Source organism: Oenanthe melanoleuca, chromosome 14 (genome assembly GCF_029582105.1).
Source record: "Oenanthe melanoleuca isolate GR-GAL-2019-014 chromosome 14, OMel1.0, whole genome shotgun sequence".
NCBI lineage: Eukaryota > Metazoa > Chordata > Aves > Passeriformes > Muscicapidae > Oenanthe > Oenanthe melanoleuca.
In genome coordinates, this window is record NC_079348.1 from 784,067 (window position 1) to 810,539 (window position 26,473).

The 26,473-nt window shown below is 46.6% G+C and overlaps 3 protein-coding genes and 1 long non-coding RNA gene across 8 annotated transcripts in view; 2 read left to right on the plus strand and 2 right to left on the minus strand.

Moving 5' to 3' along the window:
• The window catches only part of MYH11 (myosin heavy chain 11), a 55,849-nt gene extending 46,069 nt beyond the window's left edge, over positions 1–9,780 (minus strand). The window contains 2 exon segments of the mRNA XM_056503584.1: positions 2,951–3,309; positions 9,714–9,780. Of these exon segments, the coding sequence (XP_056359559.1) occupies positions 2,951–3,292 (342 nt within the window). The 5' untranslated portion in view covers positions 3,293–3,309; positions 9,714–9,780.
• A 5,982-nt stretch (positions 9,781–15,762) lies between these two features.
• On the minus strand, positions 15,763–20,948 carry CEP20 (centrosomal protein 20). Of its 4 annotated transcripts, none has more exons than XM_056503593.1 (5): positions 20,130–20,948; positions 19,323–19,520; positions 18,667–18,751; positions 17,696–17,835; positions 15,763–16,199 (listed from the first exon to the last, which is right to left on the minus strand). In XM_056503593.1, exons 1-5 carry the CDS (start codon positions 20,155–20,157, stop codon positions 16,129–16,131), a joined length of 522 nt encoding a protein of 173 aa, XP_056359568.1. In that variant the 5' UTR covers positions 20,158–20,948; the 3' UTR covers positions 15,763–16,128. The 4 variants fall into 4 exon arrangements, with proteins under 4 accessions (XP_056359568.1, XP_056359565.1, XP_056359566.1 ...); XM_056503590.1 differs by having other exon boundaries at positions 18,673–18,751; positions 20,130–20,828; XM_056503591.1 differs by having other exon boundaries at positions 17,696–17,838; positions 20,130–20,199.
• A 12-nt stretch (positions 20,949–20,960) lies between these two features.
• LOC130259363 (uncharacterized) lies at positions 20,961–21,917 on the plus strand. The gene is made up of 2 exons (XR_008841622.1): positions 20,961–21,478; positions 21,764–21,917. It is a non-coding gene; the product is annotated as an uncharacterized LOC130259363 (long non-coding RNA).
• Positions 21,918–23,789: 1,872 nt separating this feature from the next.
• The window catches only part of LOC130259364 (multidrug resistance-associated protein 1), a 49,891-nt gene continuing 47,207 nt past the window's right edge, over positions 23,790–26,473 (plus strand). The window contains exon 1 of one of the 2 annotated variants that reach the window (XM_056503595.1): positions 23,790–23,908. In XM_056503595.1, the coding sequence (XP_056359570.1) occupies positions 23,861–23,908 (48 nt within the window). In that variant the 5' untranslated portion in view covers positions 23,790–23,860. The remainder of the gene's footprint in view (positions 23,909–26,473) is intronic. The other variant, XM_056503596.1, reaches the window with a different exon arrangement.

The following is a 26,473-nucleotide window of genomic DNA, read 5'->3' on the forward strand; positions in this document are numbered from 1 at the left end:
CGGGGGACACCAGAAGGGAACTGTGCTGCTCATGGCAAAATGAACTTTGGTGTTGCCAGGATAACGCACTTGAAAAGTGAATTTTATCCTAGAATGGTCACCAAGGCCCTTATGGAAAGGACAGCAAGGTATTTTTTAATAAATAGATTAATAAATAATAGATTTTTAATAAATAGATCTACTGTACACACTCAACTAATCATCCCCACCCAAGTGAAAAATTAGGAGAGGAAATCAAGGGAATTATTTAGGACATTTGGAGGCTGTTTGCACCCCAGGCACACTGTGCCATTCCTTTGCAGAGCCCATTTGGAGGCACAGGAAGCAGGCTGTTAGTGCAGAGCAAGAGCTGGAGCTAGTGGAGTTCAGGAATCCTCATTTCTAACTGGACTGTGACTAACATGATCCTGCCACCTCAGGAAATTCAATGGAGACCTCTCATTTTGGGGGAGCTGGATGAATACAGATGGTGTTTGGACATGGCCAAGTGTATGAAACTCCCATGCCTCAAATCCTCCCCTCCAGAGAGGGGCTGCATCTCTCCCCAGAGGGTCTGGGGGAAGAAAATAATCTGCAATATCTCAGGGACACTCCCATGGGTGCTGAGCTTGGGTATCCCTCAGACAGCTGCTGCTGCTGGTGTTTGCAGGGGACTGGCCCAAATCCACACCTGCACTGAAATATCCAGGTCTGGGCAGAAGCAGCTCAGTCCCATCTGCATGTTTAGCTTTGTGTGCCAAAGGAACATTTCTCAATGTTGGGTGAAGACTGAACAAGTATTGCCTATGAACAGTTTGATTCTCCTCTCAAATCCACTGAAGTTGCTTGCTCTGTTTTTCATGCTTTTATAATAATTTGTGGGGCAATTTGTGTGTGGATAAAGCAGATTCTTTTTTCTCTGAGCAATGTGAAACATGAGTTAGTGGCTCATGTTTCTTCTTGCCCTTCTATCTAAATTATCTGTGATGAAGCCAAAGGCCTGGGTGGTTTTTTTTTTTAGTGTGCAGTCACCCTGTGAATTTCTGCACTGAAACTTTTTATTTAATAACATTTAATGTAAATGCAAGGGGGGGATTATTTAATTTTCCAGCTGGATTGATTGTTTCTCTTTAGCAGATTTGGGAATCCCCATTGGCATCAGTGATGCTCTGGAGGGAAAAATGTTGAGGTCATGTTTTCCTGGAATGTGTGGGATGCAAATCAGGCAACACATGGCAGCCAGGAGATGGTGATTTACAGGCAGTTCTGCAAGTGGGTGAGACCCAAATTCTCTTTAGAGGCCCCTCTGTTTTTAAACAGGTATGACAGCATCTAACTGGGCAGCACTGTGTGAAGCTGGGCAGTTTCAAGCAGGTTTTGCTGACTGAAAATACAAATAACTCGTTGCACAAGTCAAATTAATGTCTCTGAAATTTTTACCATCCTAAAATCTAGTCTCTTGAGGAAGAAAACTTAATTTCAGGTACACTTCTATTTTTGCCTCCATGAAAAACTCTTTGATTCCTAATTGCATTACTCATTCTTGGAAATTAATTTCCTTTTTCTGTAGAAAGTGAAAATTCCACAAAGTAACCATGATGGAAACCCTAGAACAGCAGAGTGTTGCTGAGAACAACAACATCCAATCCTCCATTTTATTCCACTGACCTTCTACTAATTCTTTTAATTCTTGCAACAATGCAGAACACTTTCAGAAAAATGATTATTTTATTAATTATTATTTTATTTAATTATTGTAATTATTATTTTAATAATTAAGGCCTCATGTTCTGATATTATAGCACGTGGTCCACATATTCACCTGCCAACTTAAAATCCCAAAAACTCAAATATTGAGAAGATGGGATGTCTAGCTTCTTTCAGGAACTTGATAATGCATTTTAGTACATTCCTGAATTAAAGATTGTGAACTTAGCTCTTTGAAGTGAGGCATAACAAGTAAGTAATTCCTTTGCTGTAGTCCATGTAACTATCTGATTTTCTGCTTCATTTCCTGCTTTCCAATTTAGCATTCCTCATGTTAGTAATAAGAGCTTGACTACTGTTTCTACTTAAGCTCTATATTTTCATTTACTGATCAGTGGTCTGTCAAGCCAGTAAAATTTTCATAGATAAACTGCAGATAACTTTTCAGCAGCACAGCAGAGGGATCCTTCAGGTAAAATGAAAGATAACAGTTAAATTCCTTGGAAAAGTTTTGGGCTTTCTTACTGTGCTGTTTGCTAACTGTTGAGGGGGATTTATCAATGCCAGAATATTCTGTGTTAATGTACTTGTGGGGACTGAAAGACAGAATAACCTTTACTAACATGACTCATGAGAACATAACTGACATGAACTAGAGAAATTATAATTTGTCCAGGTTTGTCTGATCTGTAACTTGATCAACAAGGGGGACAAAAAGGTTCAGTGGCTGCAGACTCTGCTTCAGTGACACACTGCCTGAATTCTGTGGGTTTGTCCCTCTATCCACACAAAAAGTTAACTCCAGCACCACCAAACCAGAACTTTTCAGTGGGAGTTTTGCCTGAGAAAAGCTGCATGATTTCCCTTTTCTGTATGCTCTTTTTACAGGTTACTGGAAAATTGTTTAGTTTTACATTGAATTAATTCAAAAGCCACTGTCATTTTTCTCCCCCAAACAGCAGGACTCAGATTTTGTTCACCTATCAGTGAGTACTTTCCAAGCCAACAATATTCTTTTGGAATCCATAAATTCTGTGGAAGAAACCTTCCTGTGTTTTAATTTAGCCAAGTAAAGAAGGAATTATCAAAGCAGCAGGAGACTCATGGGGAATAAAGTGACTTTAAGCCCTTTTTGGGTTGGGATGGGGTTATTTCTGGGTCAGCTCTTGCATGGCAGTGCTCCACAAGCCCTGAACCCCAGGCTGGCTGCAGTGGAACATGCTCACATGCAATAGGAAATGTTCTCTGTGTTTTCTCTACTCACATAAATTAGACCTGAGAAGTATCTCTCCCTTAGGTTGTGCAGCACAGAAGCTTCATTGAGGCAAGTCAGCTCTGCCATGTCCTCCACCTTGGAGAACTTGGGAGGGTTCATCTTCTGGATGTCATCCTTGCTCAGAGTCACTTTCTTCCCATTTTCTGCCAGTTCAACCACCACCTCATCCCCTTTCTCTTCCTTGATGCTTGCTGCTTCAAACCCATGTTTCTCTGATGGAATCCAAACCAGTTTTTTTGCTGACCAGTCAGCCTGAGCAAGAGGGTTGTTGATGAAGTTTTTGTCCACAAAGAGGAATTTCTCATCATCACTGAGAGGTTTTTGAGCCATTTTGACTCAGCAGACGCCTGTTGAGGAAGCAAAATATTCTGTTTTAAAGGAAGGCAAATGTGGAGACGTTCCAGATTTGTCAAATCTGCCCTGCAGCAGGTCCAAAGCCATTTCCATGTGAACACTTGGTGCCTGTGCAATGAGACTGTCAGAGCTGCACCAGGACCAGTAGCTGAGCCCCTGAACACCTTCCTGCAGATCCTGCCCAGCACACAGTTAGTTGAATTCAGGCAAATACAAAATGTCCCATCACCCCAATGCTGTTGGGTGCACACTGAAATACCAGTGCAATAATGAAATGATCAGAAGAATGGTTCCCAGGCTGGATTTCAGCAAGGACAGAAATGAACCTTTCTGCAAAGGACTATTTCGAATCACTTCATACCATTTCATTTGGAGAAGAATAAGACAAGGTCAGCAGAAAAAGCAGAAAAGCAATGTTGTCAGTACTGCTGGAGGAGTAATTCAGAGTTAGTCCCTCCCCATGGTCACACAGTAGGGCTGATCATTGATGAGGGTAAATGTCTATGACATGAGAGAGAGGAAATGAAACAGGCCTGGAGATTGCCTCAGCTGAAAGACCCTCTGAGCCACGATGCTCAGACTGGAAGGATGATGCAGCTGTGCCATGGTCACATCTGGATAAAGCAGCTGGAGGCACCTGCCCCACAGGGAGAGCTCAGGCTGCTCCCCTGCCCTGCCATGGGCTTGGGGTGGTGCAGGATCAGTCTGACAGGGCTGGAGCTGTGCAAGGGCTCTGCTCCATCCCACGGGACACAGGTCTGAACGAGCTACCAGAGGATTTGTGGTTTGCTCCAGGGCAGAAAAGAGTGTGCTGCTTGGGAAACCTGCTGTGCAGTGAGCAGAGAGGAGAGCTGGGGAGGAGCACAGACAGTGTGTGCCCAAGGAAAACATCTCTGGGAGACAGAGGCTGTTTCATTTCCTTATTGAGAGTGAATTCAATATTCACAGCATTCAAACAAACATGAATCTGGAGGGAGCTTGGAGAACTGGCTGCTAAAGATGTCAGCAGCCAACCCAAAAGCAAAAGGACCAAGCTCTGGTAAGAGGCCAAAGGGACACCCTGTGCTCCAGGACTGCCAGAGATTGCTTGATTAAGGGTTTTTTGCAAGGCCACACTCTCTGAGGGGTCTGAGAAGGAAACATGGATCATGCAGAAGGTGACATAAAGCTTAAAAACAAAACCAGGACTTTTAGAGATGTCTAAGAAGGTTAGATGATATCCCACTGAAATCCAGTGAATATCAGATGCCCCAGCGCTTTAAACTCCCTCAACAATTGTCTTAAAAAAAAAAAAAAAAAAAAAAGGCACTAAATGTGCTTGTTCTAGAGCCTTGCCTGGAAATCCCAAAGAGGAAAATTTGCCCAGATAACCCATGAATGTGCAGTGTGTGAGGGAGACCCTGTGCAGTGCCACTGGCCCCTGAGCAGTCTCCCCACTCCCAGGCTCTGAGAGGGAGCATCTGTAGGATGTGGCTCTCTGCTCCATCCCAGGGGATTCTTGGAACAGAGCAAGAGGAAACTATTTGACCTCTGTGTGGATTAAGGCAGAAAATGCTCCCTGGCTGCCAAGAGGGCTGGTAGAGCTGCACAGTTCCAATAATGGAGATGGAATTCTGTCCAGCTGAGCTCTCCAGCTGGCTGTGGGGGGAAGCTGCTGCACAGGGATGGGATGGGATGGGATGGGATGGGATGGGATGGGATGGGATGGGATGGGATGGGATGGGATGGGATGGGATGGGATGGGATGGGATGGGATGGGATGGGATGGGATGGGATGGGATACAGGGATGGGATGGGATACAGGGATGGATGGAGGCACTGCCCTGCTCAGGGATCCATGCAGGCACTGCCCTGCTCAGGGATGGATGGGATGGAAGCACTGCCCTGCTCAGGGATGGATGGAGGCACTGCCCTGCTCAGGGATGGATGGGATGGATGGAGGCACTGCCCTGCTCAGGGATGGATGGATGGGATGCAGGCACTGCCCTGCTCAGGGATGGATGGATGCAGGCACTGCCCTGCTCAGGGATGGATGGATGCAGGCACTGCCCTGCTCAGGGATGGATGGAGGCACTGCCCTGCTCAGGGATGGATGGATGCAGGCACTGCCCTGCTCAGGGATGGATGGGATGGATGGAGGCACTGCCCTGCTCAGGGATGGATGGATGGATGCAGGCACTGCCCTGCTCAGGGATGGATGGATGCAGGCACTGCCCTGCTCAGGGATGGATGGGATGCAGGCACTGCCCTGCTCAGGGATCCATGCAGGCACTGCCCCATCCCACCATCCCAGAGCTGCAGCTCCATGCCTGGGGCTCAGGGAGCAGCAGGAGCTGCCCTGGCCCCTTCCTTGCTGTGGCACATCCTTCACCCCACTGCCCCAGCAGCATGGGAGGAGCTGCTGTGGGGACAGGGATTTCAGCCCATCCTGTGCCATCCTGTCCCATCCTGTAGCCATCCTGTGCCCATCCTGTGCCATCCTGTGCCATCCTGTGCCATCCTGTCCCATCCTGTGCCATCCTGTGCCATCCTGTGCCATCCTGTCCCATCCTGTGCCATCCTGTGCCATCCTGTGCCCATCCTGGCCATGTTGTGCCCATCCTGTCCCATCCTGTGCCCATCCTGTGCCATCCTGTGCCATCCTTTCCCATTCTGTGCCATCCTGTGCCCATCCTGTGCCATCCTGTGCCATCCTGTCCCCATCCTGTCCCATCCTGTCCCATCCTGTCCCATCCTGTGCCATCCTGTACCCATCCTGTCCCATCCTGTCCCATCCTGTACCCATCCTGTGCCCATCCTGTCCCATCCTGTCCCATCCTGTCCCATCCTGTGCCCATCCAGTGCCATCCTGGCCATGCTGAAGCATCAGAAATGTTGGAGGGTGCTGCCTGTGGCCAAGTGCCAGGTGACAGCACTTTTGTATCAGTAGGAATCAGGCACTGCTGCCACAAACACCAAAAGTGAGACTGAACTGCAGAGCTGAGCTCCATGGGGTCAAATCCTACTATTGTGAGGCTGCCACAGAAAAGGATGATGGAAATCAAACTGCCAAGTCATCCTGACCATCCATCTCAAAAAGCCAATCCTAGCTAAAGCTGTTGGCCTGTTACAGAACATCACAGGGGGACATCCCAGAGATTTTCTGTTCTCTTGCCCAAGGACCAAGGAAAAGTTCCTTCCTTTGTTACATGCAAAGTCAAAAACATCTTCCATATTCTAGCACAAAACTGAGCTGGTCTGGCTGTGTTTGACCACATTCTCCTGCTTCCTCCTGCATGTACATAGCAAGGTGCAGAAAGTTTTCAATTCAATCTTTCTCAAAGCAAGGTCCATTTGGAAGGTATAGACGGTGGAGTGAACTGTAGGAGTTGGAAATACAGGTTCTTATTCCCTGGATCCAAACACCAGGACTAGTTTGGATATGGTAAGAATAGATCAGTGTGAGCTGGATCCCAGAACTCCTCTGGAACACAGTGAGGAGAAAACGTGGGTTCATGTGAAAAGAGCTTTTCAGGAGTGAACCTCTGCAATCTAAGGATAAAGTTTTAGCAGCTTCTGACTAAGGAAAAAAAAGGAAATGCAGTTATGAAGTGTGGATAATTGGCTATTAATAATTGAATTAATTTATTAATGTGCACTATTCATTTTCATTATAAAGGAAGATCTTCCATCTGAATGGAAGGGATAGGATATAAGCTCCACAAACTCAACTAGATTTGTCCTAGTGAGGACTAACGAGCTGCTAATGAGCTGCTGAAGCTTTCTGACTAATAACTGGCACAATATCTTCTGGACCATCTCTGATCAAGTCTGCAGTGCACTGGGCACTGTGATTAGCACTGGGAAGAGTCCTTGCTGCCTGCTGGGGACATTCCCTGAGAGGGCAGGATGGAGCCTCTGGCCAGGGTCACCCACGGGATGGGCTGGGAGAAGGAGACCCAAACCTTGTAAAGAGAACACACCTCACACCCAGAGGTGAGTCATGGCAGGAGGAAAAGCAACCACAAAAACACTGCTGAGAGGAAGTTTCTCAGAATTGTGCCAAATCACACCTGGCCTGATCCATTTGTGGCACTTGTCTGACATGCATGGATCCTTCCACAGCTCTCTCTGTTCTCTGTCTGTCCCACTTTGGATTTCTGGCTAATCCTCACTGTCTTTTCCCTTTCCACGTTGATGACAGAAGCTGAATGCTGTCTTTATAACTACTTTATCCTGAGTATATTATTTCAAGGATGAAATACAAATATTCCCAGGAAGTGTCCTGTAATTAAAAGGTTATTGGCCAAGCAGAATTGCCTCCTGAGTCAGAGCTTGGAGGGACTGCTTTTCTCCTGAGGAGAAGATAAAAGACACTTCTCCCTTCCTCTGCAGGATGTGCATGTCAATAGAAAGCCTTATCACATCTGTACAGGGAATAATTATTGCAACAGAGGAACATATAACCAATTATTTTCAAAAACCAAGTCCTGCTGTCATGAGCAGTTTCTGATGGAAGAGTGTAGCAGTAACCTGCTCTTGACTCAAACTGCATTTCTTGATTATGAACTTTCCAGTTTCCTCTCTTTTACTTTTCCAGCACTTAACTGAATCATCCAACTGAGCACTGCTTGCAAAATAACATAATCAAAAGATAATCCAGGGGTGAATCCCAACCTTGTGACCTTCATCTGGGAACTGGAATTCCCCAGCATTGACAGCTTTGTTACAAGCACTGCTATCAATCCCTCCTTTCACCTTTTTTTTGGTAATGCATTCTCCATAAACTTCAATCAAATTGTCTGTAAGTGCCTCAATTTATGACAAAGTCTTCTCACCTTTGTTAATGTGAGTCACTACACAACTCTGACTAAACACTTGATTAGTTTTCTAATTTTCAAAAGAAATTGGTCCCAGTTATTGCCAGTGCTATAAACTGTAAAAATCAAAAAAGAAGGGAAAAAAGGGATAGATTCCCTTTATCTGGAAAATACCAGCTATTTCAAATTCTTGTAGATGTCATTCTATTAACTAAATAAAATTCTGTATCTTGATTATAATTCACAAAAAATCCATAATTTAACTGGACCTTGGAAAGCTGTCTCTAGCTCTTGGCTTCTCCTAAAATTAACATACTTAAAAGCCATCATATTTCCAGCTCAGAAGTCTCTGTGCTTCCAGAGCAGTGGGATCTCTGCATACATCCCCACGCTGCCTTTTATGGAGATGTTCTGCTCAATACTCCCCGTTCCACAAAAATGTAATGATAACAAATTCAAAACAAATACCTTTTAGGGACTAGTGTGTCAATTGCAAATGGGATAATAAAATTCATTGTTTACATCCCAGCCAACGGGGCCAGGGCAGAATTGGGACTAAACTGAAGTGACAATTTACTCAGAGCTTTGCTCTGGGGTTCAGCAGCCCAGCCCTGCCTGAGAGGGGGCTCAGACATCCCCCAGACAATCCTGCTGCAAACTGGCAGGGAAGGACACCTGGGCTTGTTTTCCAACAAGTGTATTTTAGAAAAGGTGCTACTGATATCTGTGTGTCAGATCATGACAAGCCTTCTGATTTATATTGGAAATACCTCATGATGCTTCTTCAATATGCAAACATACATGCCTTTCACATAAATATCAACATTTTATAGGTGTGCATGCACACAGACACACAGACACAGGTAAAAGAAGCCCATGAGCCCCTGGGATGGCTCTGAAGCTGCTTTCTGCACTGCCATCTACTGTCTTCATTTACTTATGGGATTGTCTTAGACGTTTGTTGCTTTATTTTCCATTTTAAAATAAAGGCATGTCACCTTTGAAATTACTGTAGTTCAGTAAATTGCCAGATTAGTTTTGCTTCAAATTTGTTCCCAGCACATCAAAAACATATACATGCAATGCTGGGGCATGTATGCAAAAGTGATTCCACTCCTTCTAATTTTTAGGCATTTTTCCTGATTGAAGAACAAATTGCTGATGAACTGATTGTTTTATTTTATTTTTATTATTTTATATATTTTTTCAGCAGTCCTTTATTGGGACTGGGAGGTCAGGAGCACTTACAGAAGACCAGCAGCTGGGGATTTCCATTCCCAGATGCACAGGGATGGGTGTGTGCAGCAGGTAGCTGTGACCACCTGCCCTGCACCTTGCTGGCTCAGAGCACCACTGCTGTCTGTCCTGCAGCAATGGCAGTCAGCAGTGACTGAAGCAGGCTAGAACCTCTCAGCACTCTCAGCATGCACAGTCTATCATCTCAAGCACCCAAGCAGTAACCACAGAGGATAACCCTGAGCACGCTGGCAGGTCTGTGCCCATCCCAGGTCAATTCTGGGTGTCTGCAGAGCAGAGTGAGGGTGCCAGAGTGCCCATCCCAGAGTGAGACCCCAGCAGGGACTCTCCCCTGTACTTACAGGTGTCCAGAGGGGGAGCAGAGTGAGTGGAGACACAGCACCAGCCGGGACAGCCCAGTCCCTGCTGCCTCTGAGCCTCCCTATATAGAGGAGGAGAATCTTGCCCGTGGGGAGGGGCCCTGCAAACCACGTCCTGCTGGAAAATCCTTGTGGTACCTGGCTTAAAAAGCACAGCCTGAGCCCAGCAGGGCCTAGCCTGGGCATGGCCCCTGCCCCAAGCCAATTTAGGGGAGCAGGCTGGTTCTGCCTTTCAAAGGATGTATGAAAGGGGTGCCCCTAAATCACAAGGGCAGAGTTTCATCCTTTCCCCTGCTGTTTGACAGAGCAAATGGACATTTAACTCCTTCCTGCCCTGGCAGTGTCCCTGCCCTCGTGGCCCTGTCCTGGAAGGGCACAGGACAGGTCACAGGCACAGGATTTCCCACCCACTGTCAGTGCATTTTGGAGCAGAGTCCCTGAGTTTGGGGGTCTCTGGGGCAAACAGGGTTGTTCCTAACAGCAGCACTGTATGGGTGGAGGTGGCTCTGGGTCTCCCTGTGCTTATGTCACATTCAGAGCTTGGGGCTGGTTCAAGCCTCCTTTGCCCCTGGGAAACGAGGGGTTTGTTTGTGCCCTTCCAGCAGATTTGCCAAAGTTTCTTTTACAATCCAGTGTGCAGCTCAGCTCTTGAGGAAGGACTGTAATTACTTGTTCATATGTAAGAAACTCCCCCCTGTGTCTGTGGATGTGGAAGAGATGAGAACTGGGGGGCAGAGTCCCTGGGATGCAGGGACAGAGCAGGGAGTGGCACCTGTGCTGGCAGGGACAGGGCAGGGACAGGGACAGGGACAGGGACAGGGACAGGGCAGGGACAGGGACAGGGACAGGGACAGCTGGGCCAGGGACAGGGACAGGGACAGGGACAGCGACAGGGACAGGGACAGGGACAGGGACAGGGACAGGGACATAGGGACAGGGACAGGAGACAGGGACAGGGACAGGGACAGACTGGGATCCACACTGCCCGATTTAGGGTCTGTTCTGCTCCTCATCAAACCCTCCTCACACCCCACAAACCTTCAGCCCCAGCTGTCCCCCCTCCTTCCTCCCCTGGTAGCCAGCAGCCTGTGCAGTAGGACCTGTGGATGGAGATATCCCAAAAAGGGAAAGCTAGGATGCTCTAGGAATTCCCATCAACGTGCCAACTGCAAAATACCGAAACAACCCCCTCTCAGCAACAGACTAAATATGGTGTACACCCAAAGGATCAGAGCACAGGCCCCAGCGAAATTATTTCCCTTGACATCAACAGCTCTGTCTTCTCTGGAAAATAAACCCTCCTGGGGAAGATGGATGGAGTCATATTGGGCTCATCATCCTAAAAAATACCTGTGAGGGGAGGCTGGCTGAAAAGCTGTGCTGTCACTGGGTCAGGAATTTGCAGGTGGGATAGTCCTGGAGCCCCTTCTAGCTCTGGCCAGTGGTGAAAAAATTTGGACAAAGAGGAGAGAGGGAAAGAGCCCTGGGGTTTCTGCTCTACAGCATTTCAGAAATACCAGATACAGGGTCAAGGTTGGGACTCAGCTGGACGAGACCACACTTGCCAGGGCAGTGACACAGCCCCAGAGGTGACAGACCAGGGGGAGGGTGGGAAACCTGGAAATGTTGGCCTCAAAATCCTGGAATACCCAGCCCTAAAGCCTGGGAATTACAGCCCCAAAAATGTGGGAATTCCAGCCCCAAAATCCTGGGAATTGCAGCCCCCAAATCCTGGCAATTTCAGCCCCCAAATCCTGGGAATTTAACGACCCAAACCCTTGGAATTGTGGCCCCAAAAATCTGGAAATTTTGGCCTCAAAATCCTGGAATACCCAGCCCTGAACCCTGGGAATTCCAGCCCCCAAAAATGTGGGAATTTCAGCCCCAAAATCTTGGGAATTTAATGACCCAAACCCTTGGAATTATGGCCCCCAAAATCTGGAAATTTTGGCCTCAAAATCCTGGAATACCCAACCCTAAACCCTGGGAATTGCAGCCCCAAAAATGTGGGAATTCCAGCTCCAAAATTCTGGGAATTTCAACCCGCAAATCCTGGGGAATTTATGACCCAAACCCTTGGAATTATGACCCCAAAAATCTGGAAATTTTGGCCTGAAAATCCTGGAATACCCAGCCCTGAACCCTGGGAATTGCAGCCCCAAAACCCGGGAATTTCAGCCCTGAAATCTGCAGTGCTGTGGGGCTGCAGGGAGCTGTGCAGAGCCTTCCAGGACCCAGCATCAGACCTGTGCATGTGTGACTTTGCTGGGGCAAAGCCAGGGAAACGATCACCACGACACAAATCCTAGAAACTTGTCCTTGTTAGCAGAAAGTTCCTCACAGACCAGGGTAGTTCACCCGATTTTACTTTCTCCCCCTGCAGTTTCTTGCTTATAAACTGAGCTTTTAATTAGAAACACAATGAAATGCAAGGGAATCCTCTGAAAAGTGTGATCATTTTAACATTCATCAAAGTTATCCTGAGAAGTTCCTTTTAAACACATGCAGCTGTTTCACAAAACCAGGCACATTATAATAGTAGCTTAAAAAGGAGTGGAAATTATTCTGGCTGCTCTGCAAACCACTGCACAGGCAGGCTCCCTGCCCGAGGAGGGAGTTTAACAGCAGCAGTGCTGGAGGGTGATATATGGTGTGACATTAAACGGGGCTAGAAAGGCCAAAAAAATATTCCTGCTGGGACTGAAAGAGTTGCACTCTCAAGCCATGTGGGGTAGGAACTGGTAAATGCAAGCACAGCTTCCAACCTGCATTTAAAAGCTGATCTGATAGTCTGCTTGGGGGTTCCTGAAAGTTTGTTTTAAACCAAAGTTGCCTCAAAATGAAAGCTGTGGATTCCCACTGGATGACAACTTTGTGACAAGAAAATAAGCTTTGTTTAAACCCCCTTGATTTGTTTATTTATTTGTTTTAATTACTTTTCCAGAAAAAAAAATAAAGTATCGAGCAGCCTACCCTTAAATATCTCCTTACTGAACTTGCACTGTAAATATTGTACTTGGGGAAAAGAAAAAGACCCAAAAAGGAAAGAAATGAACTTTTAACTGTCTTACCATGGTGTAAGCTGAGCATAAGAGAGGGGAAGAAAAAAAAGCACAGATGGTGATGTTAGTTTGTTAAATAAAGCATCAGGTAAGCAATTTTTGTTTGGTTTAAAAATGTTTTTACATAAGTTTTACCAACCTTGTTTCTCTAAGAGGACAAATGTAATTAGAACAGGTAATTGTGGATCACCACCTGTGTCAAGCTGTGTGCCCTTGCAGCAGGAGGGACAGTCTGTGTCCCAGCCAGGACAATCCATCTTGAGAGCAGCCTGAAGTGAGAAAATACTCCATAATATACTCTATAAAATACTCTGTAAAATACTCTATAAAATACTCTGTAAAATACAGGGGCTTGGTGTTTGTGCTTGGCCCTGGCTGAGCTGGTCAGGTAGGGTGCACAGGGCAGGTCTGAATCAGCTGCTGGAAGGGTGAACAAACCTTTTGGGGTTTCTGCTCCTCAAGGTGACAGCCAGGGCTAATCACCCTCCGGAAAGGTGATCCAGTGACAGCGAGATCGGCGCCCGAGGCTCAGGAAGGAAAATGTAACCGAGCCCTCAGAGGGAGCTGATAAAGCTTCAAACCCTTCCCTGTGCAGGACAGAAACTAAACCCTCCAAACAGCACAGCTGCCCTGCAGCCCACAGGCACAGCTTGCTCTCTTTTGAGGGGAGAGCAAAAATTTGGTCTCAAAAGGATTTTTTATTTTTAAAACTTGTGGGTTAAGTTCTTCCAAAGCACTTTCCAGATCTGATATCCACAGCAGACTTCACTGGCTCCTTGTCACCTTCACTTGTGATAACGTGCTTGGACAACAAACAGCCTCTTGTAATGGAATTCCCTCCAATATGCTCTTGGCTAATGTTCTATCTCCAACAAAACTGACAAATGCATTTTGCTGTTTAAAGACTCTAAACTTCTATGTGCTTGTATCTTTGTTTTTTTGTTTTTTTTTTTTTTTTTTTTATTTTCTGTTGTCAATACAAAGAGTAAGGGCAATTAATACAAGACATCCCAGGCTGTAATTATGCAACTTCTGAAGTTCAAAAAATAATTTTTATGTATGCTCACCTAATTGGCAATTTCTTCTAAAACCTGAACCTGTGAAATATTTTGATCTAAATATTGATCTCACCTTAAAATTTTAAGGAATGCTAAGTGCATTCATCTGGGAAAGATTTTGCAATTCCTCTTTGCCCAGTGACAAGGCAGGCAGTCTGACAATCAGAGGACTGGCTGTATGGCAGCATCTTGAAAGATACTCTCATATTTCATGTCCTGTTCAGATAAATGCTAGACAATTAATAGTATGACTGGACCAGTATATTTTCACATATTTCAAAGCTTTGTTGTAAATAAACATCACTGGAAGTACACTGCAACTTGCCTTTAGTTTGCTTGTACAATGACTACACTTTGAAACCAGAGATGGTTTCTATCCCCAGATGTGGCTCTGAGCTATTGGAGAATTAGATGAAATGCAAGTTGCACCCAGAGCAAACAGGCCAAATTCCACCAACTGTCCCTGCAGAGTGTCTGTACAATGGGTGAGTCCTCAGGGAAACAGTCCAAAGATTCCTTTTGGTTTAAATGTCTTCTGTCTCTGATTTCAGACACCACCTTCACCTCAGAGCTCAGGGCAGGAGCCTCTGCAGCAGCCACTGCTTTCCTGGCTGTGGAGAGAGCTGTGGGCTAGGAAAGGGCAGCTACCAAACATCCCTCTGCCTTCCTCAGCCTCAGCAAAAATTTTTAAATTTCTCCCACTAAAAGTTCATTTCCCAGGGAGCTGCATGGCACCTGGGCAGCATCTGAATGATCTCTGGTGGGAGGACAGAAAGCAGCAGCAGTGGCTGTTTACACTTAGCAGAGTTTGAGCTCTTGTGTTTTCACAGCCTTTTTCTTTGCCCTTGAAAAGACAATTCAGAACCCAAACATGCATAACAATTTGATGCACTGCTTCATGGGAACACCAGTCTAGCACTGAACTTGTGGAACATCAAATGAAGAAGTGAGGGGTGGCTCTTCAGCCCAGCAGCTGGAGGAGGTGGAGGTGTGAGCACAGATTGCCTGGCCTGGTGCAGGGTCAGCTGCAGAGAATTAGAGATGGATTTGATGGAGGTTTATTTGCAAACACACGTCCTCCCCTGCTGGCAGCAGTCCTGAGACACTCAGATCAGCCAAGGAGCTGCCAGCACTGCCAGTCACACAGAGATGAGCTCAGTGCTGGGGCTCCAGAGGGATAAATGCAGCCTCTGCAGCTCCAGCTGCTTGCAGAAATAAAAAATCCCTGCAAGGCTAAGTGGGTCAAACCAAGATAAAGGCAGAATTTCACATTCTGCACAACTTGGGATCCTTTCAGCTTCACAAACTGCAGGTTCTCTTCCTCTCCTCTCCCCTCCACTGTAGCATTTATCTAACAATAAGGATTTTTAAGGACCTGGCTCTAGAGATTTATTTACACAAAACTCCTCTCAGTACCACTGGATATATTTAGCATTTATGCATTTTGTTAAAATGAGAAGTGAAAAAAAAAATAGATGTTTTTTTTTATATGTACCCCTGCAAGTTTGGCTTTTAAAATAAATTACCATTTCAAAACATGTAAATACTTCAGCTAAAAAAGAGTTCTGGGAATCAGTAATCTACTATCAACTTTATTTTTAGCTTTTCCTGACTGTGGGTTTCATGCTGTTTGGGAAAAAACCCCAGAAGTTCCTTCCCCTCCCATATACCCAGTGTTACACTGTACAATTTATAGCAACTCCAGATGGAAAAAACTTACTCTTGTTTGTTTGCTGGCATGAAGATAAATATAGTCCCCATTTCTGGAGAATTAAAAACCACTGTCCCTCTAAATCACTTTGATTTTTCTATTAGAATTTCTTTTCCCTTACTTATCTGAAAGTTGCAGCCTCTTTTTAAAAATAATGATTAAAATATATAGTTTGAGCACTCTCAAAATAACACACAGAATAAAATTGAAAAATTTTATTTAGAAACATAGGCAAAACACACAAAGATAAAAGTGCAGAGATGATAAGTTATTATATAAACATGTATTGGATAAACTCAGTATATTCAGGTGCAATTTCAGTTATAGGATTCACTAGTGTGACTCTCTGTATAGTTTTCCTTCTGTCAGGGGATAAGAGAAAGGCAAAGGGAGCTTTGCTAACATTTTTTAAATTGACAATAAGTATGATTTGTCATCCTGTCTCATGAGTAGACATTACAGGCTAAAATGGTCCCACTGGATTTATTGCAGAAATCTATGCAATAAAGAATGTCCTAAATTAAATCTGACAGACCTTGAAATGAGAAATTAGAAAATGAAAGATGTCATCTCTTTATACTTTGTAAAATAAGAGGCTCTTCAATGCCAGCCATCCTTCCTGCTTCTGGAATTCTGTCTGAAAATGAAACACACACAAAAATATTCTCATGCATCTGGAGGTCCACAGTATGTTACCTGCTACTATTAGCAACTCTGATGCACAATATCATCATAGGGAATTTAGGAAATTTTACAGATAAATGTTTCCATGCAGCTGTAGGAGATACAAGCTTTACATCACTAAGATTAGAATGAGTGAATGAGGTAAAGAAACATCATATTCCACACCTTTTACCAGGATCCCCAGTCTGCTAGAATACTCAAACATCTAAATAAACAAGTGAAAAGCAAGTTACATGTTAAATAAGAGACTTGGTAGGTTGAATTTATAAATGGACTTGATTACCTGAATATGCAGCCTAATGAAAAGAGTTGGGTAATCAGTATTTTAAACCCACTGCCTTTAGGTCTCAATTAACATACTCCACAAACACATGCAGAAAGTAATTTCAGAAAGGTTCAAAGCCTTAAAACTTCTATGTTTTTGTTCAGTTCTAAAAAAAGCAATGTGTTGTTGTGTCTTATGATTGATACTGAGTTCTGTAACTAACTGTAACCAATGAAATCTCCATGTGAAGTTATATTTGAGTCAGCAGGGCAGGGTGACCCTCTGGAGTCAGCAGAAACAAAAGTATACTTTAAAAACAATTCTCCTATACACTCTGTTTTAAAAATTGAGACATTTCTGATAGGAATGATTGTTTTCTGACAAAGAGGTAATTTACAGCAGTTTTGGTATGGAAATTTTGTTTCTTCAGCCCCCTCTTCTGGCAGAAGAAAAACATCATTGTCTCAATGAATTAACTGTTAAAAAACAGTTAGTACTTCTCACCCTTTTGAGACATCAGTAAGATCAGGCCTCATACTTCTGAAATTCTTGGGTATAAACCAAACAGTTCATAGTATTAACAGGACAGTAATAAATTTTCACAGTACCAAATGAAGCAATGTGCCAAGCAGGCTCTTAGAAGGAAAAAGCTGGAGCAATGAACCTTTTCATTCTCTAGCTTAGGTGGTATTAATTGTAACCAGTCCAGAAGACCAGAAAAGGCAAGTAAGATTTAGCAGTGTTTACTATAGAGCAATGAACTTTGGGCTTAGGCTTTTGTGGTAAATAGGATATGAATTATGTTCTCAGAAAAGATTTATAACCATGTAAAGAATTGACAGCTAAAGAGTTAAGAACTTTCTATAGAAATTAGTTTAGACCAGATAAGAAACAGAGATATACCCATTATTTAATATATTTCATTGAGAATCTAGATTAAAATCTTGTATTAAATTCCCAGTATAGTGAGACTGTCTCTAGCTGACCCTTTTCAGGTTTGTAGTAATCTAGGGGAGAACAATCTGGCCAGCTGGACTTTTAGGGAAATGGTAAAGCCATTTGGTGTCAGATGAGAGCATTCCCTGCACAGAGAAGGAGGTACACAGTGTCCAGCTGCATGGTTATGCATGGCATAGCAAATCTAGTCACAGACAGAAGTTCAGCAAAAATGACACTGCACCCACCTTTTTGATTTCTCTCAGCAGGTGGTTTGCCAAAGTTCTGCTTTGGATAATTCACTAAAGACACTTTTGGAAGGATGTTCTGGGTATCTTCTTCTTTACCACCATGTAAGAAATGAGATAGAATTCCATACAGGAGAGGTCTGCTTAAGGGAGAAATTAAAAAGTACTCTGTAAAGTCTATGAAATACTGAGCATTCTTAGATTTTAGTATTTACTTCTACAATATGTACAAATGTCTTTAACGACACAAAACACATCCAAATATCATTACATAAATAAGCACAGACCTAAGCTCCCCCTGAACACCAACACTGTCCTAAAAAGCTGAGACTAAAGACACTCTCCACTGAACTCCAGCTCTCCTGCAGGTGAAGAAGGTGTGCACATTCTCACCCATGGATCAGCAGGACCCACACACTCACAGCACATCAGGCACTGGTGGCTACAGGCCAGCCCACCATGGCACATCTCAAACTTGGCTCTTCCTAAGCCCCTGACAGCTTCAGACAGCACAAGCTACAGAAAATGCTGAACATGTCTGAACTGCTTCAGCTCCCATTATTAACACAGTCATTAACACAGTTTTATTGGAGCACTCTGATTTTATATCTAATCTCACAGTAGTATTTTTATTGCTCCACACAGCACCTCCCAGATATGCAAAGAGCATTTTTATTTTCTGTAGAAAGCAGACTGTAGTGGTAAGAGAGCTGTGCTTTGGTGCACAAGGGCACTATCTGGAGAACTGTGCTGGCAGAATTCAGTGTTAGTCTGGACTATGTCTGAACATGGCTCCATGTCTGGCATTGTGAAGCTGAGTCCAGCATATTAGAACAGGCTTGAGATCAGCCACATTTCAGTTGGTGAGAACATTTACATGTGATTTATAATAACACTAAAGAGAAAAATACACTGGTATACAGAATATAGAATATACAGAATATATTGTGCATTCCAAAATTCCTCCTTACACTGACTTTCCACTTGCATCTTCAATTATATTCAGCTCCTTGGCAAGAAATTGTCTATCCAAGGGTACTTCAGGCTGGCCAGATTCTGGAAAACAAAACCCCTAAATCTTAAGACCAGTAAGAAGAATGTCACCAATTAACAGATGGCTTCAAAAGATGATGAGAGCACACACCTCCTTTTTAGACTATTAATAACTAACAGTTTATTGTAATTCCAAGGAACCCATATAAGCATTAGTGCTTCATACTGGTATAATTTTCAATAGCATATTACAATACTTATCTTCAATCTTAAAGAATCTAAGAAAATATTAAAGAAGTCTTACAGTATAAAGAGAAATTCATCAGGCAAAGAACTCTTTCTCCAAACTGGTACTCCCAGCCATTTCAAGAAATTTGAATTTGCAGCTGTTATCAAGTTTTCTTGATAACAAACACTGTGTCAAACAATTTATCTAAAGGGTAAAGGAGCAGAGAGTAAGTTTTCTTAAAAATTAATGAAGTGATCTGGCTTAATGCTGCAAGTAGAGCTGTGGAGAGCTTGGTTGTACCGTTAATTCCCGAGGGAATACAAGGTTATGCATCCATAACACCAATGGAATTATTCAACCAATCAATGGCTGATTACTATTCCAGCAATGACACAAATCCTGTACCTGCTGTGAGAACAGACGCCGTGTATCTGTACTTGTTGTACTCCAGGTACTCCCGAACGAGCTCGTTGATCAGCAGGTTCTCCCGGGACAGCGCCGGCCGCGGCTCGCTCCGCTCGTCCAGGGCATTGAACACCTCGGCTCGGATCCTCGCTTTGATCTGGCCAAGAGCTCCTCTTTTTTCCAGCGTGTCCTTTAAAACTATCACCACAAAAAGAAGCCCGTTAATTTAAAGCCGAAGAGCATTAATTAGCCCCGATACAAGCAGAGTCTGGCGCACGCCGCTGCCACAGCGATAAGGTATCAGCACTGTGCACGTGCCACCAGCCTGGGCACCGCACAGATAAAAGTTCAGCCTTCACACGGGCACAAACACAGCTTCATTTTCAGTCTTTTATATTTTTATGTATCTTTTATATTCAGCAAGCATACGGTCTGGCAATTTAAGAAGCACGACGTTACTGCAGCAAGATGCGTTTAATACTGAAGTATAATGAAATACAGCGCACCGTATATAAACGGGGCAGCGCCGGGGGGACCGGGGGCAGCGCTGAGGGACCGGGGGCAGCAACGAGGGACCAGGGCAGTAACGAGGGACCAGGGCAGTAACGAGGGACCGGGGGCAGTAACGAGGGACCAGGGGCAGTAACGAGGGACCGGGGGCAGTGCCGAGGGACGGCGGCCACCATTAGCGTCCGCGGCAGCTCTGAGACCCATCCCGGTGGCCGCGGAAGGCCGAGCCACTCTCCCACCCTCCTGACAGCCCGAAACATCCCCAGCCCCGGTTCCGGCTCCAGCTCTGGCCCCGACCTGCTTTGAGCTCCGCCACCGTCGCCATGGCCGCACCACAACCCGAATGGAGCCGCGCGCACTGCGCAGGCGCGGGGCGGGAACGCTCTGAGGGAAGAGAGCGGGGCGGGGCGGGAGCTGCGTGAGGGGACAGCGCGGGGCGGGATAGAGCTGCTTGAAGGAACAGCGCGGGGCTGGGAGAGAGCGCTCCGAGGGGACAGAGCAGGGCTGCGAGAGAGAGCCCTGAGGGGGACAGAGCAGGGCTGCGAGAGAGAGCCCTGAGGGGACAGCGCGGGGCTGGGAGAGAGAGCCCTGAGGGGATAGAGCAGGGCTGGGAGAGAGTCCTGAGGGGGACAGAGCAGGGCTGGGAGAGAGCCCTGAGGGGGACAGAGCAGGGCTGGGAGAGAGAGCCCTGAGAGGATAGAGCAGGGCTGGGAGAGAGAGCCCTGAGGGGACAGAGCAGGGCTGGGAGAGAGAGCCCTGAGGGGACAGAGCAGGGCTGGGAGAGAGAGCCCTGAGAGGACAGAGCAGGGCTGGGAGAGAGAGCCCTGAGAGGACAGAGCAGGGCTGTGAGAGAGAGCCCTGAGGGGACAGAGCAGGGCTGTGAGAGAGAGCCCTGAGAGGACAGAGCAGGGCTGTGAGAGAGCCCTGAGGGGACAGAGGAGGGCTGTGAGAGAGAGCCCTGAGGGGACAGAGCAGGGCTGGATGGGGGCTCCCTGAGGGGACAGCGCGGGGCCGAGCGGGAGCTCCCTCAGGGGACACAGCGACGCTGGGCGGGAGCTCCCTCAGGGACAGCGCGAGCTCCGTGAGGGGACAGCGCCGCTCCCGCCCGGCAGCCCCAGGGCATCGCTCTGCTGCCAGCGCCCGCGGGAAAGGTCGTGCTGGGATAGAACAAGCGGCATCAGTGGCGCGTCCGTGCTGCCCGGGGAGCTGCCCTCGGTGTCCTGCTGTGCCGCCCTCAGCCCAGCCCTGTCAGGGCTGCCGCGCTTTCTCCCTCTATAATTTCAGAGGTTGGCAAAGATCGGGAAAGGAAACGTGGAAAATGAGCGAGAATTTCTCCCGAGTGTGTGGCGGAGGAGTTTTGCACAGAGTCCTTGACAGCTGGACTGTAGATTAAAAGGACTCACCAAAGCTGAGCTCCCAGTGGAAAGGCCTTGCCAAAATGTAACTGTATACGGGGTGTTTTGCAAGCCTGAGGATCCCTGGCGTGTCTGGAGGCTTGTGTGTGTGCTCCGCGTTGCTGGGATGAGTCAAGTGTTTATTTTGTCAATGCATTAAGTATTTCCCAGAGGAAATGCAGCCGGTGTGGGTGAACGAGCTGCAGTTGCTATGGTCTGGATGGAGCAGCCTGCTGGGGCCTGAAGGAAAATGTGAGTCCTCTTGGGCAGTAAAGCCTAAGGCAAGACTTAAGTGTGGGGGTTAGGGAAGTTGTTAGGATTGTTTTGTTTTGTTTGTTTTTTACATTTCCTCTCAAAGCAAATATTTATATGACAGTCCTCCAAAGCATCTCTGGTAGAGGTCAATAAATAAAATCAGAAGTGCTGGTGAAGTCCATGTGTTTCCTTAGCCCAGCCGCTGTCAGTGAGTCAGAGCAGTGACTCTGGGGACAAACAGCTGCTTGTGTTTAATGGTACGGCATTTCGGCATTTTCACAGCCTAAACGTGTTTCTCTGGATCCTTCCAAACTTCTCCATGACCTTATGAGTCACTCTTCTATCACACCTGGTTTCCCGTTGATAAGTTGTTGCAGTTTTCCACATTCCTTCAATTTCCTGTCCTGCTTCTACTAGTATCCTACGAAAAAAACCCCAACAAAACAAAACAAACAAGAAACATACAGAATTTTGTGTGGTTTTTTTTTCTGCTTGCTAGGTAATCCCCTTTTAAAACAAGATTTCAATTTATATTTCTTGTATTAATCTGTTTTAAAAGATGCTCTTACAACAATGGCTTGTGAAATTCATCTTCAGCGACTTTCTGCTACTCTGAGACCTTGGTTCTGTATCTCTGCAAGCTTAGTCTTGTGTCAGCTCTGTTTGTTCTCCTTCACAATAAATATTTTGAATCAGTCACATTTTTCTTCTGAACTCTTTTGCTTCCTCTCACATTAATTATTTACTCTGTATTTTGACTGTGTTTTGTTTTACATGAGGTGGAAAGCTGAGAATCATTATTTGAGGTGAAACATGATTGATATGGAGCATGAAAATTGGTGACAGTCTGGGGCTGAAAGAAAAGTATTTGGAATGTGAAACTTACATTTTGTTAGTCTTTTAGCTTACAGTAATATCTTGAGGAAAGCATATGTGGGTAAAAATGTATCTAGATACTCCTTGCTTCATGTTTATTTATTGCCTTTTGCATATAAGAATAAAGGGAATCATGTGTGAACATTTAGCTATTCTCTTGAAATACTATAAAGATTTTACCATGATGTGGATTAAAGTGTGGGTTAAACTGACAAACTCCTAGAACCTGTGACACCCACTGTGTGTGGTGTGCTCTTTCTGTGAGGATTCTGCTCCATTGCTCGATGCAGATGGGAGCTGGCTGGGCTGGACGCTGCTGCTGCTGCTGCTTTTCGAGCTGACATCCTGAGAATGCGGGACCCAGGGGGACACACAGAAATATCACAACGGACAATCTGGCCACCACCAGCACGGCTCGGAAAGTGCAGCTCTGAAAGTGCAGGTGGATAAAGAAGCAATCTGATATACTTTTTGTATGTGTGATGCCTGCTTTTAAGTTATATGTTAAAGAAACAAGACCTATCTCTTTTTAACAACTTTGTCTGTTACCTTAATTGCCCTGGATGGACAAGAGCATTTTAAACTGTGGTTTGTGTGATTAAAGATTTCAGATGTTACTGTAGAGTACTATGTAACCACCCTGCTATTTCCTGCAGCATGCAATGCCATTCCTACATGTGTCCCACCATACTCCAGCTGGTCTATTCTGGTACAGTAGGCAGGCAAGCTCACTGTGGATTTAACTGGTGCATTCTAAACAGGATATGGAGAGTGCACTGTGAGACACAACCCAGTGCAACCACAGGGCTGTGCAGTCAGCTCAGCTGCTACACGTTTTGATGCAAATCTGCTTGTACATCAAGTTGCTTTGCTTCTGTTCGTGCCAGTCAACTTGAACTAGTTTAGTGCACTGAAACCAGTACAACTGGTTCACGCTGAGATGTGAGCTATTGCAGGTAGCTTGGGCCTTCCCAGGCCTTCCCCTAGGACCTGCCTTGGCTCGGTCCCGCGGGGCGCGGTGCTGCTCCGGTGCAGGGTTCAGGGTCCGCACGTATCCCCCAGGAGAGGTACCCCAGTGCCGGAGATGCCGTCACGGGCACCGCTGGCTCGGGGGCACCCGGCGGGCAGGAGCCGTGCCGCAGGACTCGGAGGCTGCTGGGGCAGCTGAGCCGCGGGAGCAGCGATCCCGCCGGGGCCGGGAGCGTTCCTGCGCTGAACAAAGCACGAGTGGCGCTCCGGGCCGGCGCTGGCGGCCCCGCGGGACCCCGGCGGGCGCACGCGGCCGTGCCGTGCCGTGCCGTGCCGAGCCGCCGCCCCCGGCGCGCCGGGCGGGGCTGCGCAGCGCGGGCGGCGGCGGCGCCGGCCCGGCATCCCCGTGACGCGGAGCCAATCAGGGCCGCGAGCCGCCGCCGCCGGCCCGGCCCCGCCCGCCGCCGCTCGGGCCGGAGAGCTGCGCACGGGGCAGCGCTGCCGCGGGAGCCCGCGGTCGCTTCGCCGCGCTCCATGGGGATCGAGAGCTTCTGCAGCGCGGACGCCTCCGAGCTCTTCTGGGTGAGCGGCGGGACGGGGCCGCGCCGGCTGGGCGGCGGCACGGAGGGGTGGCGGGGAGCCGGGTGGGGCTGGGGCGGTGACGGAGCCCGAGGGGGCTGCGCCCGGCAGCGGGAGCCGGCGGGGCAGCGCTGCCCGGTGCGGGCCGGGCCGGCAGAGGGGCCGGGCTGGGTGGCAGAAGGGCTGTGCCATGCCGGGCTGTGCCGGGCCGGGCCGTGCCGTGCCATGCCGGGCTGTGCCGGGCCGGGCCGGCTGCTCGCGGTGTCCCCACGGCACGGCCGGGTCGCGGAGCGGGCGCCGGCGCGCCTCGTGTGCGGGTTCCCGGCAGGGAGATGCTCGGAGCGGGGAACGGCGAGGGGATACCTGCCCGGAGACCGGGAACGGGCTCGGAGAGGCCGGGGCAGGGATCCGCCCACGCGTGCGGCCGCTGGGCTGCGTTCCGCGCCGGTAACAACAATAACGGTGCTGGCGGCTGCCGCACGCGAGCACGTTCCGCAGCCCTGGCGCGGGTGTGTGCAGCCGTGCTTGGCTCTTCCTTAGCGCAGAGCGGGGCGCAGGGCTGAGTGTGGCTGACTGAAGGCTGTGTGTGACCGAGGGCTGTGTGTGAGTGAAGGCTGAGTGTGACTGACCGAGGGCTGTGCGCAGGTGAGTGTGTGCCGACCCTGTGCCGGGTCCTGCTCACCTGGGACGCGGGTTCCTGTGCAGGGACACGGCGCTGGGAGAGCAGACCGCAGTGACAATTCATCTCGGGAGCAAACTGGTTGTGTGTAGAAGCAGTTTGTGTGGAGAGAGGGAAGACTGGAAGTTAGGAAAATAAATACGGAGTGAGAGCTACTGAAGTCAACATAGGGAAAGGAACTACTTGTGTATTCATCAGATGTTTGCCAAACAGTATTGAGCTAATGAGCTGCCTTACTAGTGGAAAAATAAAATGGAATCAGATGTCTCAATAAATACCATTGTATTATTTATTTCAAGAACTATGAAGATATTACTGAGTAGATATTTTTAAAATCATCAAGACTCAGGCAATTAGTTTTTTCCAGCTGATCAAAAGTGACTCTGCTAACTTGCTTTTATATTGCTTATACTAATATCTCTTTTCTGCTATTTCTCAGGTTTATCAGAACTGGCTAAATTATGAATTGTCATTGCACATATTTTTTTTCTCTTCCCTAGAATGAGACTTTTCATTTGAAGGGCTTAAGAGAATGTATGTTTCAGAATGAGTTAATGAAGAAACTGACTTGAGAGAATACTAGGATTGTGAAAAAGAGCTGCCAGCTCATTCTTTGAGCTGTGGAATTGTAACATCAGGTAAACACAAGAACTACACATAGGATGTTGGGAGCAACTAGTTTATATAGGATTTCAGCAGATTCTTTTATTAGGAAAACTGTTCTCATGTGTATTACAGCCATTTTTGGTGTTTTTGTAAAAACTACATACAATTTTTTCCACTGGTTGCATTGATTCCCAAAGTTTTGGGATTTATCATCCTTCTCCAAATTACATGGACTATGCATTTCATTTCTTCCAGCTACAGAAACTATGGATGTGGTTGTTTGATTTCTGGGTTCTTCTGATCCTGCAGAAGAATAATTGTGCATTTGAGTGAGGGTTAGATGTGCCTGGAAAAATCTTCATGCTGAACTTGTTTTCATAAGTAACACTCTGTTTCCACTTTGTTGTTGCATCATTCCCAGTAGGGGAGAGTAGAAATGCCAGTTTGGGAGTTTATGGGTACTCTGACTTCTGCTTTTTCTGCCATTCCATTATTGCTGCTAAAGTTGTAGAGGATTTTCAGAAATTGTCAATGTACATGCAGTGTGTCTGGGCTTTTAGACATGCCCTGTGGTTGGGCTGTTGTGGCTTCTGGACTGCACTCTTGTGCCTCTCAGAGCTGGCTGATAGCTGGATACACAGTGGCACGTGTTATTCATTCCTGTGCTGGCTGCCTCAGCTATTTTGGTTGCTCCCAAAGCCTTGCTGGTGGAGCAGAGGGATTTATGGCAAACTCAGCTTCAAGGAGATGTGTTTTCTGCCAAAGGGGATCCTGAGTTGTGGGCAACTCGGTTTTAAATTGTGGGGGGGACTGTGGCTGAAAGGACCTAATGGACCCTTAAAAACTGTGTGCTAATCTTCTTAGGCTTTGCTGGCCAGGATTTTTCTTGTTTGCACACCAAAGGAATGTTATTGTTGAAGTTCTTGTCTAAGTATTAAACAGTTTGGTTTTATTTAATGCTTACTCTGAAAGGTCAGGAACCCAAGGACGATTGCCATCTTCTTCACTCCATTTTTTTTTTTTTTCCTTTCTCACTAACTTATCTCTGTGCCCCTACTCAGTGTGTTAACTTCACTGCAATCAGATTTTACTGCATATAGTTCTTTTATAGAACTTTTCTGCATCTTGCTTCCTTTGAACTAGACTCCCTTTTTAGTCAAGAACTGTTTATCCTTGCTTGCTCTAGCATCACCGAGTGTCTTGGAATAAATATTCCATCCATGATATAAAGAAAGGTACAGCTGTGCAAGCTATTTACTGATAGCTGTTGATGACAAGAAAAA